This window comes from Epinephelus lanceolatus, chromosome 9 (assembly GCF_041903045.1).
Source record: "Epinephelus lanceolatus isolate andai-2023 chromosome 9, ASM4190304v1, whole genome shotgun sequence".
Taxonomy (NCBI): domain Eukaryota; kingdom Metazoa; phylum Chordata; class Actinopteri; order Perciformes; family Serranidae; genus Epinephelus; species Epinephelus lanceolatus.
In genome coordinates, this window is record NC_135742.1 from 47,221,183 (window position 1) to 47,234,065 (window position 12,883).

Genomic DNA, 12,883 nt, shown 5'->3' on the forward strand with positions numbered 1-12,883 from the left:
TATATATATATATATATATACATACATACACATATACAGTGGTGGAAAAAAGTTTTCGGACACCCCATGCATTTGTGAAATATTGCATTAAGAATCACTCTTAGGTCTTCAAGTGCAATTTCTTTTAGTACAGTCACGGCCAAAATACTAAATAAATCCTAAAAAAGCCATTAAAAACTTAAAATTGATTGGTTCCATAAAAATACATAAGAAATTTTGAGTATTGGGTCATTTTGGTACCAGTGATGAAGGTCGTTCTTTTTATTAAAAGACACAATTTTTGTTGCCAAGCTTCGTGTCTACATAAAGCCAGCACATTTGAAAGTTCTTCAGACACAAAAATGGCTAGAACAAGGAACCTAATGCAGGAAACACGCCTGAAGATAAAGATTCTCAGCCAGGAAGGGTTCAGCTGCCGCCAGATAGCCAGGAAGTGCAGATGCAGTCCTTCAGCAGTTGGATACACTCTGCAGAAATACAGACGAACCAACAGCTTGGAAGACAAACCAAGATCTGGGCGTCCAAGGGTTTCTTCAGCAAGAAATGACCGCATCCTGATCCGCATGTGCAGGCAAAACCGCCGAATGACATCACAGGAGCTTCAGCAGCAGTGGTCAAACCAAACTGGTGTCCAGTGTTCCACCCGCACTGTACGTGGCCGACTTTTAGATCATGGGTTAAGGTCCTACAAGGCTATCAAGAAGCCCCTGATCAATGAGAGACAGAGGTTAGCCCGGCGTCGTTGGGCCCAGGCACACAAGAACTGGACAGCCAGGAACTGGAAGAAGATTTTGTGGTCAGATGAGTCCAGTTTCCAGCTTTATCCTCCTCCTACTAATGTGAGGGTACGCAGAAGGCCAGGCGAAGCATTATCTCCAGCATGTACAGTACCTACTGTCAAGCATGGTGGAGGCAGTATCATAGTTTGGGGATGCATGAGTGCTGCTGGTGTTGGTCATCTCACTGTCTGTGATGGCACATTGAACTCTACCAAGTATTGTACCATTCTCGAAACCCACATGCTCCCTTCTGCGCGTGCACTGTTCCGTCGAGGTAAAAACTGGATGTTTCAACAAGATAATGCCCCTTGCCACACATCCAAGGCCAGTAGGACTTGGCTGCAGGAGCACAGTATCCAGGTCTTAGAGTGGCCAGCTCAATCCCCGGACATGAGCCCCATTGAAAATCTGTGGTGGATTATCAAAAGGTCTGTTTCAAAGCATAAACCAAAGAATTTAGAAGAATTAAAAGCAGTAATTCAAGAAGAATGGGACAAGATTACCCCTCAACAGTGTGAAAGGCTCGTGGGGAACATGCCAGCCAGGATTAGAGCTCTACTACGTGCCAATGGCAGGACTACTAAATATTAATTTGATGATGTGATGGTTTATTTATTTTTTGTTCAGTTTTGAACACATTCTCTGTTATTTGTTGACTTTGACACTGACAGTTTTGAGAAGTGACATATTGAAACTGTCAAGAATTTAGTTTTGTTAGTTTTTCTTGTAAACAATAAACAAAAATATATAATTTGTATTTGTTTGTATCTGTCTAATGCAGCCACACCTTTTGAAACACAAAAAAGATTTTTCCACAAATATTTCATGATAATATTTGAGATTGTGTAAAATTTTAAGGGTGTCCGAAAACTTTTTTCCACCACTGTATACCTATATATATATATTTATATACATATATACACACACACATACAGTACAGGCCAAAAGTTTGGACACACCTTCTCATTCAATGCGTTTTCTTTATTTTCATGACTATTTACATTGTAGATTCTCACTGAAGGCATCAAAACTATGAATGAACACATGTGGAGTTATGTACTTAACAAAAAAAGGTGAAATAACTGAAAACATGTTTTATATTCTAGTTTCTTCAAAATAGCCACCCTTTGCTCTGATTACTGCTTTGCACACTCTTGGCATTCTCTCCATGAGCTTCAAGAGGTAGTCACCTGAAATGGTTTCCACTTCACAGGTGTGCCTTATCAGGGTTAATTAGTGGAATTTCTTGCTTTATCAGTGGGGTTGGGACCATCAGTTGTGTTGTGCAGAAGTCAGGTTAATACACAGCCGACAGCCCTATTGGACAACTGTTAAAATTCATATTATGGCAAGAACCAATCAGCTAACTAAAGAAAAACGAGTGGCCATCATTACTTTAAGAAATGAAGGTCAGTCAGTCCGGAAAATTGCAAAAACTTTAAATGTGTCCCCAAGTGGAGTCGCAAAAACCATCAAGCGCTACAACGAAACTGGCACACATGAGGACCGACCCAGGAAAGGAAGACCAAGAGTCACCTCTGCTTCTGAGGATAAGTTCATCCGAGTCACCAGCCTCAGAAATCGCAAGTTAACAGCAGCTCAGATCAGAGACCAGATGAATGCCACACAGAGTTCTAGCAGCAGACCCATCTCTAGAACAACTGTTAAGAGGAGACTGCGCCAATCAGGCCTTCATGGTCAAATAGCTGCTAGGAAACCACTGCTAAGGAGAGGCAACAAGCAGAAGAGATTTGTTTGGGCCAAGAAACACAAGGAATGGACATTAGACCAGTGGAAATCTGTGCTTTGGTCTGATGAGTCCAAATTTGAGATCTTTGGTTCCAACCGCCGTGTCTTTGTGAGACGCAGAAAAGGTGAACGGATGGATTCCACATGCCTGGTTCCCACTGTGAAGCATGGAGGAGGAGGTGTGATGGTGTGGGGGTGTTTTGCTGGTGACACTGTTGGGGATTTATTCAAAATTGAAGGCACACTGAACCAGCATGGCTACCACAGCATCCTGCAGCGACATGCCATCCCATCCGGTTTGCGTTTAGTTGGACGATCATTTATTTTTCAACAGGACAATGACCCCAAACACACCTCCAGGCTGTGTAAGGGCTATTTGACCAAGAAGGAGAGTGATGGAGTGCTGCGGCAGATGACCTGGCCTCCACAGTCACCGGACCTGAACCCAATCGAGATGGTTTGGGGTGAGCTGGACCGCAGAGTGAAGGCAAAGGGGCCAACAAGTGCTAAACACCTCTGGGAACTCCTTCAAGACTGTTGGAAAACCATTTCAGGTGACTACCTCTTGAAGCTCATGGAGAGAATGCCAAGAGTGTGCAAAGCAGTAATCAGAGCAAAGGGTGGCTATTTTGAAGAAACTAGAATATAAAACATGTTTTCAGTTATTTCACCTTTTTTTGTTAAGTACATAACTCCACATGTGTTCATTCATAGTTTTGATGCCTTCAGTGAGAATCTACAATGTAAATAGTCATGAAAATAAAGAAAACGCATTGAATGAGAAGGTGTGTCCAAACTTTTGGCCTGTACTGTATATATATGTATACGGTATCAATTTTAAAGTCTTTTTGCTAACGAGTGTCCTTAAACAGCCTTCGCTGTGTAACCCCTTACCTCTCCAGTGATCGATGCCCCCAGCCAGGTAGATGTTCGTGATGTGACAGACACCACAGCCCTGGTGACCTGGTTCCAGCCCGTGGCTGAGGTGGACGGAGTCAGCGTATCCTATGGGCCCAGCTCAAACCCTGCTGATCGCAACATGGTAGAGTTGTCCTCCACTGACACCCAGTACCACCTGGTAGGCCTCACTCCTGATGCCCAGTACGAGGTGTCTCTATTGGCTAGGAGGGGAGAACGGACCAGCATTCCTGTCTATGAGTCTTTCCTCACAGGTAGACTGAAATAACAATTTTATGTGTTTTCAGTACCCGAACTTGTTATATTACAACCTCCCTCACAGATAACAAATGCGCACAGCCACTGACTGTTAATCATTGCCAAGTTTAATGAGCTGTGTATCAACTTCAGCTACAGCTGAATGTAGGTTGGGGTATGGTTACATCTGATCTAAAGTCCATTTCTGTGTAGACCTGGATGCCCCTAGTGACCTGCAGACAGTGGAGCTGACAGACGAGAGCATCACTGTTGAGTGGAGAAACAGCCAAGCTCCGGTTGACAACTACCGCATCAAGTATGGACCTCTGTCTGGAGGGGAGCACAGAGAGCTGCTCTTCCCACCAGGACCCAAGGACAACACGCAGGCCAAGATTACAGGTACTGAATCCAAGAGACACACACACACACACAAACTGCTATCAACATGCAAAATAAGACACAAACACCAGTGTTTGTATAATCTTAGTCCAATAGCTAGTTTTCTCAAGACCATTCTCATTTCCTGGTCAAATACCAATGCTTAGACTGCAGTTTCTGTTATGTGGAAATGCAAAGGTCAAGACTTTTTTTTTAAACTACCATTACGTAACTTTACATTTACATCACCTTAAATACTTATTTTACCCCAGAACATACTCTTTTTTGTAAACCTAACCAAGAAGTTTTGTTGCCTGAACCTAACCACGGCATTTGACAGTGTTAACCACGTGTTACAACATGTTTCACCCAGGGGACAGCTGTGTGTCAAATATAGATGCTAAGGGAAGCCTTGTGTGTGTGTGTGTATGAGATGCCAAGGGGACGTGGCAAAGCATCAGTATTTGATGACCTAGGAATGAGAATGGGTGGTTCAACCACATCTCAGGGTCTTGCAGCGGATGAAGTTTGTCCTGTTATCATGGCTGTACATACAATTCTATTATGACATTATATATATATACATATATATATATATACATATATATATATAAACAGACTCAGTTGCCACTGTGGTAGGCAAACCTTTACAGTCTATTGCAGTTTCATGCAACTGTTCTGCCATTGCATCAACGTTTCCAATGCCTGTTAGTTTTAGAATTGAGGTCACTCGTACTTGTAGTCGTTGTCCTCGTACTCATACTTGTCGTCCTCCGCTTATCCGGGTCCGGGTCGCGGGGGCAGCAGCCTCAGCAGAGAAGCCCAGACAGTCCTCTCCCCAGCCATTTCCGTCAGCTCTTCCGAGGGAACCCCGAGACGTTCCCAGGCCAGCCGGGCAATGTAATCCCTCCAGCGTGTCCTGGGGCGGCCTCGAGGTCTCCTCCCAGTTGGACATGCCCGGAATACCTCCCAAGGGAGGCGTCTGGAAGGCATCCTTACCAGATGCCCGAACCACCTCAACTGGCTCCTCTCGATGTGGAGGAGCAGCGGCTCTACTCCAAGTCCCTCCTGGATGTCCGAGCTCCTCACCCTATCTCTACGGCTGAGCCCAGCCACCCTACGGAGGAAACTCATTTCGGCTGCTTGTACTCGCGATCTCGTTCTATCGGTCACTACCCAGAGCTCGTGACCATAGCTGAGGGTTGGAACATAGATTGACCCTAGATTGACCCCTGAGAGGCTAGCTTTCTGGCTAAGCTCCCTTTGCACCACAATGGACCGGTTAAGCGCCTGCATCACTGCTGACGCTGCCCCAATCCGCCTGTCAATCTCCCACTCCATCCTACCCTCACTCATGAACAAGACCCCGAGATACTTAAACTCCTCCACCTGAGGCAGGACCTCCCCCCCCCCGACCCGGAGTGGGCAATCCACCCTTTTCCGGCTGAGGACCATGGCCTCAGACTTGGAGGTGCTGATTCTCATCCCAGCCGCTTCACACTCGGCTGCAAACCGTCCCAACAAGAGCCGGAGGTCACTGTTCGATGGAGCTAGGAGGACGACGTCATCCGCAAAAAGCAGGGACGAGATCCTCCCATCACCAAACCTGACACCCTCCACCGCTCGGCTGCGCCTAGAAATTCTGTCCATAAAAGTTATGAACAGAACCGGTGACAAAGGGCAGCCCTGGCGGAGTCCAACCCTCACCGGGAACAGGTCCGACTTACTGCCAGCCACGCGAACCAGACTCATGCTCCTTCGGTACAGGGACTGGATGGCCCTTAGCAAGGGGCCACCAACCCCATACTCCCGGAGCCCCCCCCCACAGGATGCCCCTGGGGACACGGTCGTAAGCCTTCTCCAAATCCACAAAACACATGTGGACTGGCTGGGCAAACTCCCATGCCCCCTCCAGCACCCTGGCGAGGGTAAAGAGCTGGTCCATGGTTCCGCGTCTGGGACGAAAACCACATTGCTCCTCCTCAATCTGAGGTTCAACTATCGACCGGACCCTCTTCTCCAGCACCCTGGAGTAGACCTTACTGGGTAGGCTGAGGAGTGTGATCCCCCTGTAGTTGGAACACACCCTCTGGTCCCCTTTCTTGAAGATGGGGACCACCACCCCGGTCTGCCACTCCAGAGGCACTGCCCCCGATGTCCATGCAATGTTGCAGTGGTGCGTCAACCAAGACAGCCCTACAACCTCCACAGCCTTGACATAACCAGGGCGAATCTCATCCACCCCCGGGGCTCCGCCGCCACGGAGTTGCTTCACTACCTCGGCAACTTCTGCCCCAGAAATTGGATGACCCACCCCCGAGACCCCCGGCTCTGTTTCCTCACTAGAATACGTGTTGGTGGGATTGAGGAGCTCCTCAAAGTATTCCTTCCATCGCCCGACAATGTCCCCAGTTGACCCCAGCTCCCCGCCCCAACTGTAAACAATGTGAGCAAGTTGCTGCCTTCCCCCCCTGAGGCGCCGGACGGTTTGCCAGAACCTCTTTGGAGCCGATCGATAGTCTTTCTCCATGGCCTCACAGAACTCCTCCCACACCCGAGTTTTTGCCTCTGCGACTGCCGCTGCTGCGCTCTACTTAGCCCACCAGTACCCGTGAGCTGCCTCCGGAGACCCACAGACCAACCATGCCCAGTAGGCCTCCTTCTTCAGCCTGACGGCTCCCCTCACCTCTGGTGTCCATCAGCGGGTTCGGGAATTACCACCGCGACTGGCCCCAGCGACCTTGCGGCCACAGCTCACAACAGCCACCTTGACAATGGCAGAGCGGAACAAGGCCCATTCAGACTCAATGTCCCCCTTCCGCCTTCAGGACGCGGTCGAAGCTCTCCCTGAGGTGGGAGTTGAAGATCATCTTGACCGGTTCTTCCGCCAGGCGTTCCCAGCAGACCCTCACTGCTCGTTTAGACCTGCCAGGTCTGCGCGGCGTCCTCCCCTGCCATCTGATCCAACTCACCACCAGGTGGTGATCAGCTGACAGCTCTGCTCCTCTCTTCACCCGAGTGTCCAGAACATACGGCCGCAGGTCAAATGATACAACTACAAAGTCAATCATTGACCTGCGCCCTAGGCTGTCCTGGTGCCACGTGCACCGATGGACATCCTTATGTTTGAACATGGTGTTCGTTACTCCAAAAAAGGGTGGGTACTCTGAACTGCTGTTCGGCACATAAGCGCAGACAACAGTCAGGACCCGTTCCCCGACCCGAAGGTGCAGGGAAGCAACCCTTTCTTCTACTGGGGTGAACCCCAACGTACAGGCAGAGAGTCTGGGGGCTATCAGAAAGCCCACCCCAGCCCTCCGCCTCTCACCCAGAGCAACTCCAGCAAAGGAGAGAGTCCAGCCCCTCTCAAGGACTTGGGTTCCAGAGCCGGAACTATGTGTCGAGGTGAGGCCGACTATATCTAGCCGGTAACGCTCAACCTCTTCCACAAGCTCCGGCTCCTTCCCCGCCAGAGAGGTGACATTCCATGTCCCAAGAGCCAACTTCCGTAGCCGAGGATCGGACCGCCAAGGCCCCTGCCTTGGTCTGCTGCCCGATCCACACTGCATCGATCCCTTCCGTATCCCTCTGCGGGTGTTGGGCCTGCAGGGGGAGAATTGAGGTCACACTTTGTGATATTGTTCTAATGGGCTGCATTATATTCAGAGGTGTTTCTAATATTCTGACCCCCTCATGTACATATATTTAAGCAATATCACACGAGAGGGAGTGATGTCGTACTGTATATTGTCACGGCTGTGATTCGGTCGAAGACAATTACAGCCGTGATGATATACAGTACAACGTCACAACCTTGAGTACAACAGTTCAACAACAGCTTAAACAGCAATGCTGAGTAAGGAAATGTTAACAAAAGGTGATGAAATAAATTATTTAAGTATGTTATGTAGCTCTGCGGAAAAAAACAGTTCCCCCGGTCTGTTGACAGGCAATGCAGCACACACGCCAGGAACTCACAAGCTACTTTGTATTTACATTGATCTGCAAATGTGTAACTTCGTCCAGTTCGGCTGATGAAACGTTGGCAAACCTGGATGTTGGCACGGTCGGATTCAGCTTCTACTCTCCCTCATCCTCATCAGTACCTCATCAGATGATCATTGATATTTCCTGACCGTGTTCGCTTAATTTTTGCTCCTCTCCAGTTTGTCGAGGTTGGCTGATGTTACACAAACACATCTGGAGGTCTGCACAGAAGAGTCCTGGCTTTCCTTTTCCTCGTCCTCTCCTGACGACCACTCACTTTTCGGGAAAATATCCATCTTCTTGGTGAAATGCTATAGTGTCAGTTTGGTTCAATGTAGTGAGTGTGACAGTTGGTTAATTAATTAACCAACTGTCACACTGTATTTATGTTTATAACACCTGTGAGCGGAGTGATTTTACTGTTACAAGTCCCAGTGATTTAATTTAATTTTTAATTTAATTAATTTAATTTTTTCAATTTTATATACTTTATTGATGTTATACTCTATATCAGCACTCACGGAATGCCTCTCATCCAATCAAATTACATATATATATATATATATATATATATATATATATACAGTACAGGCCAAAAGTTTGGACACACCTTCTCATTCAATGCGTTTTCTTTATTTTCATGACTATTTACATTGTAGATTCTCACTGAAGGCATCAAAACTATGAATGAACACATGTGGAGTTATGTACTTAACAAAAAAAGGTGAAATAACTGAAAACATGTTTTATATTCTAGTTTCTTCAAAATAGCCACCCTTTGCTCTGATTACTGCTTTGCACACTCTTGGCATTCTCTCCATGAGCTTCAAGAGGTAGTCACCTGAAATGGTTTCCACTTCACAGGTGTGCCTTATCAGGGTTAATTAGTGGAATTTCTTGCTTTATCAATGGGGTTGGGACCATCAGTTGTGTTGTGCAGAAGTCAGGTTAATACACAGCCGACAGCCCTATTGGACAACTGTTAAAATTCATATTATGGCAAGAACCAATCAGCTAACTAAAGAAAAACGAGTGGCTATCATTACTTTAAGAAATGAAGGTCAGTCAGTCCGGAAAATTGCAAAAACTTTAAATGTGTCCCCAAGTGGAGTCGCAAAAACCATCAAGCGCTACAACGAAACTGGCACACATGAGGACCGACCCAGGAAAGGAAGACCAAGAGTCACCTCTGCTTCTGAGGATAAGTTCATCCGAGTCACCAGCCTCAGAAATGGCAAGTTAACAGCAGCTCAGATCAGAGACCAGATGAATGCCACACAGAGTTCTAGCAGCAGACCCATCTCTAGAACAACTGTTAAGAGGAGACTGCGCCAATCAGGCCTTCATGGTCAAATAGCTGCTAGGAAACCACTGCTAAGGAGAGGCAACAAGCAGAAGAGATTTGTTTGGGCCAAGAAACACAAGGAATGGACATTAGACCAGTGGAAATCTGTGCTTTGGTCTGATGAGTCCAAATTTGAGATCTTTGGTTCCAACCGCCGTGTCTTTGTGAGACGCAGAAAAGGTTAACGGATGGATTCCACATGCCTGGTTCCCACTGTGAAGCATGGAGGAGGAGGTGTGATGGTGTGGGGGTGTTTTGCTGGTGACACTGTTGGGAATTTATTCAAAATTGAAGGCACACTGAACCAGCATGGCTACCACAGCATCCTGCAGCGACATGCCATCCCATCCGGTTTGCGTTTAGTTGGACGATCATTTATTTTTCAACAGGACAATGACCCCAAACACACCTCCAGGCTGTGTAAGGGCTATTTGACCAAGAAGGAGAGTGATGGAGTGCTGCGGCAGATGACCTGGCCTCCACAGTCACCGGACCTGAACCCAATCGAGATGGTTTGGGGTGAGCTGGACCGCAGAGTGAAGGCAAAGGGGCCAACAAGTGCTAAACACCTCTGGGAACTCCTTCAAGACTGTTGGAAAACCATTTCAGGTGACTACCTCTTGAAGCTCATCGAGAGAATGCCAAGAGTGTGCAAAGCAGTAATCAGAGCAAAGGGTGGCTATTTTGAAGAAACTAGAATATAAAACATGTTTTCAGTTATTTCACCTTTTTTTGTTAAGTACATAACTCCACATGTGTTCATTCATAGTTTTGATGCAGTCATGAAAATAAAGAAAACGCATTGAATGAGAAGGTGTGTCCAAACTTTTGGCCTGTACTGTATATATATATATTTATGCAACATATACATATACACACACATATATATATATATATATATATATATATATATATATATATATATATGTGTGTACATAAACAGAAACACCTCTCGGTGAAATATAATGCAGTCCAGTGCAACACCACCTTTAACTATGACCTCACGTATGAGCATATCGGTAAATTCACTCATTTTCATTAGTGTCAACAGAAGCTGAACATTATGAGCCTTGAACTGTTTTATTGGACTGTATCAGATTGTACAGGTGTACCTAATGAATTGGCCACTGACTGTACAGTGTATCAGCAGCAGATATTATCATCCACTTATCACAGGGTTGGTGATTTGATCCCTCTAGTCCACAGGGTGAAGTGTCTTTGGGAATTGCTTTTGATAGGTAGACCAGCAACTTGCATGGCATTGAACCATTTAACATAACTACTTTTGGGTTGCCTGGTTGTGGCAATGCTGATGTCTGTAATGTAGAATAAAGAAATGTTACTGGAAAAAGAAAAAACGGTTGACTTGCAGTCGTTGTCCGAGTATTATTGTTATACTGTGAGGTTAAGAAGTCCTCCAGATATGACAAACTGGCGACGAGGACATCTGAATCTACGCGGCGCGGAGGACGTCAAGTGTCGCGACGGAGGCTTTGTTTGTTTTTCCCGGAGCTGTTGCTGCCTAAGCTAGCTTAACAGCGTTAGCCTGCAGCTGGAGGGGCACGCCTCGTACAGACTGTGGGCGCAATGGCTACGAGGGGAGGAAAAAATCCAGTCGACAGTCTGAAGGGAGGATTAACCGGGCTGCAAAGACTGATGTGAGTGTGTTTCCACAACTAGTTCACGCGGGAATAAACCAGGAAATAAACAGGAGCTGACATGGCTGGAGTTATTGGTAATATTGGACCCTTTGATGACAGTGTGGAGCAGTGGGCTTGTTATTTCGACTACTTCATCACAGCAAACAGGATTGCTGATGACAAAATAGTCCCCACATTTCTGAGTGTAATGGGCCCCAAGACTTTTAACGTCCTGCGCAACCTGCTGCAGCCAACAAAGCCAGGTGCTAAAACATTTAAAGAAATAGTGGATACTCTGACACACCATTTTTTGCCTAAACTGCTGGTAATAGCAGAGATTCAGGTTTCACAGACGCAGCCAGGAGGAAGGCCAATCAGTCACTATGTTTGTAGCAGCATTAGGCAAACTGGCTGAACACTGTGAATTCAGAGAGACAATGAATGACACCTTGAGAGACTGGATGGTGTGTGGTTTGAGAAATGAAGCTGCACAGAAGAGACTACTGACTGAGTGATTTGACACTGGAAAAAGCGATTAATATCTGTAACTATGGAAATAGCGTCAAAGGAAGCCCAGCAGTTACATGAAATAAGTAAAGTGCACCAGGTCAGTGGTGACAGGAAGAGTGGCCAAGGCCTGTGTTTTCATTGTGGACAAACAGGACATCTTGCATCTACACGCTGGTGTAAGGACATGGACTGCCGGCATTGTGGGGAAAAAAGGGCATGTGGAGTGTGCATGTAGGAATAAAAAGAGCACAGTTTGGGAAAAAGAAAGATGCTGGAAAATACAAGAAAAAAGGCATGTTCATGCTGTGGAACAAGGCAGCAAAGCAACAACTGATTCTTCAGAGAAAGAGGTGAGAGTAAATTTTCTCAAAGTACTAAACATGGATGAGGGCTCAGATGGCTACTGGACTACACCTGAGCTGGAAGGACACCCTCTGAAAATGCAGATTGACACTGGGTCAAGAGCCTCTATCATTTCATTCAGAGTTTACAGGAAATTCATGTTCCGCAATTCATGTTTTGGAAAAGCTCAGCGAGGTTTTCCAAGATGAACTGGGAAGCATGAAAAACATAATAGTTAAGCTATATGTCAAGCCTGACAGTAAGCCGGTGTTTATGAAGGCCAGACTGGCACCATAGGCTATCAGAGCCAAAGTGGAAGCTGATCTGGATGCCCTAGTCAAGAACAGGGTTCTGAAGCAAGTCACTGTCAGCGAATGGGGTACTCCTATAGTCCCAGTGATAAAGAAGGTTGGAGGAGTCCGCACCTGTGGAGATTTCAAGGTAACACTGAACCCTGTGCTATCTGCAGAGCAGTACCCGCTCCCTCATATTGACAATCTCTTTGCTGGACTTAGTGGTAGGCAAAAGTTCAGCAAGATAGATCTGTGCCAAGCTTACCTGCAAATGCATGTGCATGAAGAGTCACAGGAACTGCTTACTATTAACACGCACAAGAGGCCTCTTTAAGTACCGTGGGCTACCATTTGGTATCACATCAGCGCCAGCACTCTTTAAACATGCTATGGATCAAATCCTCAGCGGACTGCCAGGAGTTCAGTGTTATCTGACGATATCCTCTGCAAAGGAGCCTCTGGGCTTGCACACAGCTCCATCCAAGACTGCAGCAATTGTGGATGCACCACCACCCTGAACGTTAGCCAGCTACGTTTGTTCCTTGGATTACTTAACTACTACGGTCGTTTCATTCCAAACCTGGCATCACTACTTAAGCCATTGCGTGACTTACTGTGCCAGGACAGGGTCTGGAAATGGACTGCAACATGTCAGGAGGCTTTTCAGAAAGCAAAGGACATGTTAGGGATCAGAGGTTTTGACTC

The 12,883-nt window shown here is 46.5% G+C and overlaps 1 protein-coding gene across 3 annotated transcripts in view; it reads left to right on the plus strand.

The window, feature by feature from the left end:
- The window catches only part of tncb (tenascin Cb), a 194,080-nt gene that overhangs the window by 54,496 nt on the left and 126,701 nt on the right, over positions 1–12,883 (plus strand). For all 3 annotated transcript variants that reach the window (XM_033618445.2, XM_033618447.2, XM_033618449.2), the window contains exons 7-8: positions 3,431–3,700; positions 3,897–4,082. In XM_033618445.2, coding sequence (XP_033474336.1) covers positions 3,431–3,700; positions 3,897–4,082 — 456 coding nt within the window. The remainder of the gene's footprint in view (positions 1–3,430; positions 3,701–3,896; positions 4,083–12,883) is intronic.